The sequence below is a fragment of the Pelobates fuscus genome, chromosome 11, assembly GCF_036172605.1.
Source record: "Pelobates fuscus isolate aPelFus1 chromosome 11, aPelFus1.pri, whole genome shotgun sequence".
NCBI lineage: Eukaryota > Metazoa > Chordata > Amphibia > Anura > Pelobatidae > Pelobates > Pelobates fuscus.
In genome coordinates, this window is record NC_086327.1 from 6,798,255 (window position 1) to 6,804,555 (window position 6,301).

General features: G+C 49.6%; 1 protein-coding gene across 1 annotated transcript; it reads right to left on the reverse strand.

The window, feature by feature from the left end:
- Positions 1-341: 341 nt before the first annotated feature.
- Positions 342-4,472, reverse strand: UBXN10 (UBX domain protein 10). The gene is made up of 2 exons (XM_063437133.1): positions 4,401-4,472; positions 342-1,697 (listed from the first exon to the last, which is right to left on the reverse strand). The coding sequence occupies exon 2, from the start codon at positions 1,685-1,687 to the stop codon at positions 881-883; it is 807 nt and encodes a 268-aa protein (XP_063293203.1). The 5' UTR covers positions 1,688-1,697; positions 4,401-4,472; the 3' UTR covers positions 342-880.
- Positions 4,473-6,301: the final 1,829 nt, after the last annotated feature.

A 6,301-nucleotide genomic window follows, 5' to 3' on the forward strand; every position in this document is an offset into this window, starting at 1 on the left:
CACCATTCCCACTGCTGTGTAATAGGTTGCAGTGGCAATGTTACAATTTCAATTGGAAGAGGGGAGAGCAATGTTTTAATTATGCTCCCAGCCAACACAAGAATTATGCATGTAAGCCAACCCACACTTACAAAACAAATCTGAGCAACTGCAGCTAGTGTGCGCCAAGTGACAGACCTTGGGAATATTACTGCTGGGTGACAAGAGTATAATTAAATACTTTAAAACAAATAATTGTATTTTCTTTTGCAGTTAGTTTCAATGTATTTCCTTTTCTGATCATAGCAAGCATGTCTAAATGTAATCTGTATTGACAAAACATAGCAGATATAATTCTCCAACAGAGTTCTTGTTTACTTTTATTGGAGGGGTGATCGGCCAAATGCCACACTGGGAAGTTCATAGCCAGCTGGTTAAACATGGATCTCACCATTTGGTATTGAACTTTGCCACGGCTGTGTTCCAGGGGATCACATGCAAAGTTTAGTTGCAGAGTCCAGAGAGATACAACCCAATCAATGTTAGTGAATGGTGCCACTGTAATTTATCTCATTTTCAGCCAACAGTTAAATTACGGAGATTAAACTTTCGTTAACCAGGACACACCAAAAGATTTAGAATGTTCTTAGAACATATCTGAGCAGATATTAGAAGATATGGGCCTATATGGAAGTAAGCAGGTAATGGAGATGATCCATTGTCACTATTCAGAATCCCAGTGTTACAGCCAGAAAACAAATGAGAATATTCTTATGGATTGAACAAAAGCACAGAGTACCACTTTTTCTGAGGCACGGCGATCAGAGTCTGTGACACAGTAACACCCAGTATAATTCTCTGAAATCATAAGGATGCACGATTAGCATGTAATATCATGTCATCAGTCCCGCTCTGTCTGGTGGATGCAAAGCACAGATTTATTGGGGATCCCACACTGTTGGAGGGTGCAACTCAGGTCAGCGAACCTTCTCCTGGGCACTTCCATGGACTCCACACTGCAGTTCCTGCAAGACATACCCGTCTTCTCCTCAGCCACTGCCAGCACAACATACATAGTGTCTGTGGGCCGGAAGTATCGTTCAAACCTCTGGCCAGTATGGGATCTGATGGCCAGCAGAAGCCTGGGCTCGTTCTCAGAGGGCTCTAGCAGGTTCACAGGAAATGGCGAGATCCCCTGCCTCTTCATAGTAAATGGTGAGACCCCCTGCGCATTCACAGGAATTGGTGAAATATCCTCTCTAGTCTGAGGCTTCTGGCTAGGGCCTGTCTCTGCCATCCTGCCTGCAGAGTGCTCCTGTAAAGATTTGGCATGCCTCTCATGGTGTTCCCTTGCAAGGCGCATGGAGCTGATATCTCTGGCCATTTGTTCTTCGTCAGCATTTTCTTGATTCCTCACTGCCCCGATGGATGGGAGAACTCTGTACCGGTTCAAGGAAGATGAGGGAGGCCTGGATAGAACTTGATGCACGAGCTCAGGAACCTCTTCCTGCAGTATCCTGGGACTGGTGGGAACCCGGGGAGCAGGTGGTGAGGTACTGTAGGTATACTCCTCAGCATTGGTTGAGAAGCCCTGTGGGGCGGTCCTGGTGCGACCTTTGGCAGATTTGGGTCTTGTAACATGCATTCTATGGAGAGGGTCTCCAGTTCTGGGAACAGTAACACCCGCTGGAGCTGAGGCCATTTCCATTTTACACAACCTGCAAAGAGTTAAAACAATTTAGATCATAAGCTCTATAGAAGTCTGCATACCAAACTTTGGGTTTTCATTGGGTTTTCATTGGGTGCACTTACTGCATTATTTTTCCAATAAATTTCAGTGTGACCACAGCGCTGTTTAACCCCTTAAGGACACATGACATGTGTGACATGTCATGATTCCCTTTTATTCCAGAAGTTTGGTCCTTAAGGGGTTAAAACGACGCAGCAATGCAGTTGGTTAGGGTTTGTTGTACGTTTAGGTTACAGGGAAAGTGCCTTCAAGATGCTGACATATAAAGTCTGTGGCATTTTGAGGGTAGGTACCATGTCATTTCTGTTATAAAGATATGGAATTATCACAAGGGGTACACGATTATACCCTCATTATTACCGCTCCGTTTACAGATAGACAGGGTTATTCACTAACCTGGGAATTCAACGTGAAATCCGTTATGTTTACAGCTTTACCTATTTTGTTGTAATTTGTGAAGTTCACTTTGAATATGCGCGTCACAGAATGACCCTGTTTGATTACATTATTATACACTCTATAATGGGGGACATTATATTCCTTATTCCAGTGAATATATCCTGTATTTTCCTCCTCCATGTAAACCCCACATAAGGGTCACCCCCTCCATCTAACCCCACATTAAGGTCACCTCTCTCCATGTAACCCCACATTAAGGTCACCCCCCCATGTAACCTCACATTAAGGTCACCCCCCCTCAATGTAACCCCACATTAAGGTCACCCCCCCTTGTAACCCCACGTTAAAGGTCACCCCCCCCATGTAACCCCACATTAAGGTCACCCCCCCATGTAACCCCACATTAAGGTCACCCCCCCACATGTAACCCCACATTAAGGTCACCCCCCCATGTAACCCCACATTAAGGTCACCCCCCCCCATGTGTAACCCTACATTAAGGTCATCCCCCCTTGTAACCCCACGTTAAAGGTCACCCCCCCCCCCCGTGTAACCCAACATTAAGGTCACCCCCCCTTGTAGCCCCACATTAAGGTCACCCCACATTAAGGTCACCCCCCTTGTAACCACACATTAAGGTCACCCCCCCTCCCCATGTAAACCCACATTGAGGTCACCCCCCCCTCTATGTAACCCCACATTGAGTTCACCCCCCATTAACCCCTTAAGGACACATGACATGTCTGACATGTCATGATTCCCTTTTATTCCAGATTAAGGTCACCCCCCCACCATGTAACACCACATTAAGGTCACCCCCCCCTCCTCATGTAACCCCACATTGAGGTCATCCTCCCCCCCCCCCCCCCGGTAACCACACATTAAGGTCACCCCCCCCCCCCCACATGTCACTCCACATTGAGGTCCACATTGAGGTAATGTGGGGTTACATGGAGGGGGGGGGTGACCTTAATGTGGGGTTACATGGGGGGAGGGCGATAATGTGGGGTTACATGGGGGGGGTGACCTCAATGTGGGGTTACATGGAGGGGGTGACCTTAATGTGGGGTTACATGGGGGGGTGGACCTTAATGTGGGGTTACATGGGGGGGTGACCTTAATGTGGGATTACAAGGAGGGGGGTGACCTCAATGTGGGGTTACATGGGGCGGGTGACCTCAATGTGGGATTACAAGGAGGGGGGTGACCTCAATGTGGGATTACAAGGAGGGGGGTGACCTCAATGTGGGGTGACATGGGGAGGGGGTGACCTCAATGTGGGGTGACATGGGGAGGGGGGTGACCTTAATGTGGGGTGACCTTAATGTGGGGTTACAAGGAGGGGGGGGGCCTTAATGTGGGGTGACATGGGGGGGTGACCTTAATGTGGGGTTACAAGGAGGGGGGTGACCTTAATGTGGGGTTACATGGAGGGGGTGACCTTAATGTGGGGTTACATGGGGGGGTGGACCTTAATGTGGGGTTACATGGGGGGGTGACCTTAATGTGGGATTACAAGGAGGGGGGTGACCTCAATGTGGGGTTACATGGGGCGGGTGACCTCAATGTGGGATTACAAGGAGGGGGTGACCTCAATGTGGGATTACAAGGAGGGGGTGACCTCAATGTGGGGTGACATGGGGAGGGGGGTGACCTCAATGTGGGGTGACATGGGGAGGGGGGTGACCTTAATGTGGGGTGACCTTAATGTGGGGTTACAAGGAGGGGGGGGCCTTAATGTGGGGTGACATGGGGGGGGGTGTGACCTTACTGTGGGGTTACAAGGAGGGGGGGCCTTAATGTGGGGTGACATGGGGGGGGGGGTGTGACCTTAATGTGGGGTGACATGGGGAGGGGGGTGACCTTAATGTGGGGTGACATGGGGGGGTTGACCTTAATGTGGGGTTACAAGGAGGGGGGTGACCTTAATGTGGGGTTACAAGGAGGGGGGGGCCTTAATGTGGGGTGACATGGGGGGGGGGGTGTGACCTTAATGTGGGGTTACAAGGAGGGGGGTGACCTTAATGTGGGGTTACACGGAGGGGGACCTTAATGTGGGGTGACATGGGGGGGTGACCTTAATGTGGGGTTACATGGGGGAGGGGGAGAGGGAGGGGTAAAGCTCTGAAAGTGGAGCAATCAGCAGGAACAGAGCACTGGTTTCCATGGTTACAGCTCCACTTTCAGCACTGGCCCCAGGCCTGGCATTGCCCCCTTGCCCCCAGTAATTACCCCAGTTACCCCACTGCTGCCCCCTCCCCCTCCCTGTTACCTCTCCGTCAGCCGCCATCAGCCTCCAAACCTCCAGCCAGTAAACAACCGCCCGTTACCCGGAGCAACCGCCGCGCAGGACGCTGGGCATAGACGTCATCACGTCAGGGAGCGCACGCCGTCCGTGTTTGAGACGTGTCGCCGCTGTGGATGCGGCAGCCATGTTATTGGTGGGCTGTGTGGTTGGCTCCCTGGTGAGCTGGATGAGAAGACAAGGACTAGGGGTGGCAGAAACGTTGGCTTTCCAACAATGCTTGTTATCCAGTTACTGGGAGTCAAAACTTCCTACAGGGTTTTACAAAGGAAAAAAATAATAAATATAATCTACTAATGATAGAAATCCATAGATCTTAGGGTTTCCTGATCACTATTGGGGAAAGTGTGAATCGTGCGAGCACAGACTGGCGTAAAATACAAAGTGTGAATCGTGCGAGCGCAGACTGGCGTAAAACAAAGTGTGAATCGTGCGAGCACAGACTGGTGTAAAACACAAAGTGTGAATCGTTCGAACACAGACTGGCATAAAATACAAAGTGTGAATCGTGCGAGCGCAGCCTGGTGTAAAACACAAAGTGTGAATCGTTCGAACACAGACTGGTGTAAAACACAAAGTGTGAATCGTGCGAGCGCAGACTGGCGTAAAATACAAAGTGTGAATCGTTCGAACACAGACTGGTGTAAAACACAAAGTGTGAATCGTGCGAGCGCAGACTAGCGTAAAACACAAAGTGTGAATCGTGCGAGCGCAGACTGGCGTAAAACACAAAGTGTGAATCGTGCGAGCACAGACTGGCGTAAAACACAAAGTGTGAATCGTGTGACCGCAGACTGGCGTAAAACAAAGTGTGAATCGTGCGAGCGCAGACTGGCGTAAAACACGAACGTGTGAATCGTGCGAGCGCAGAATAAAACAGGAAAGTGTGAATCGTGCGAGCTCAGACTGGTGTAAAACACGAACGTGTGAATCGTGCGAGCGCAGAATAAAACAGGAAAGTGTGAATCGTGCGAGCGCAGACTGGCGTAAAACACAAAGTGTGAATCGTGTGAGCGCAGTCTGGCGTAAAACACAAAGTGTGAATCGTGCAAGCACAGAATAAAACAGGAAAGTGTGAATCGTGCGAGCGCAGACTGGCATAAAACACAAAGTGTGAATCGTGCGAGCGCAGACTGGCGTAAAACACGAACGTGTGAATCGTGCGAGCGCAGAATAAAACAGGAAAGTGTGAATCGTGCAAGCGCAGACTGGCGTAAAATACAAAGTGTGAATCGTGCGAGCGCAGACTGGCGTAAAATACAAAGTGTGAATCTTTCGAACACAGACTGGTGTAAAACACAAAGTGTGAATCGTGCGAGCGCAGACTAGCGTAAAACACAAAGTGTGAATCGTGCGAGCACAGACTGGCGTAAAACACAAAGTGTGAATCGTGTGACCGCAGACTGGCGTAAAACAAAGTGTGAATCGTGCGAGCGCAGACTGGCGTAAAACACAAAGTGTGAATCGTGCGAGCACAGACTGGCGTAAAACACAAAGTGTGAATCGTGTGACCGCAGACTGGCGTAAAACAAAGTGTGAATCGTGCGAGCGCAGACTGGCGTAAAACACGAACGTGTGAATCGTGCGAGCGCAGAATAAAACAGGAAAGTGTGAATCGTGCGAGCTCAGACTGGTGTAAAACACGAACGTGTGAATCGTGCGAGCGCAGAATAAAACAGGAAAGTGTGAATCGTGCGAGCGCAGACTGGCGTAAAACACAAAGTGTGAATCGTGTGAGCGCAGTCTGGCGTAAAACACAAAGTGTGAATCGTGCAAGCACAGAATAAAACAGGAAAGTGTGAATCGTGCGAGCGCAGACTGGCATCAAACACAAAGTGTGAATCGTGCGAGCGCAGACTGGCGTAAAA

Excerpts from the sequence above, each read along its gene's own strand:
- UBXN10 (XM_063437133.1), bottom strand. The coding sequence starts at position 1,687 with ATGGAAATGGCCTCAGCTCCAGCGGGTGTTACTGTTCCCAGAACTGGA.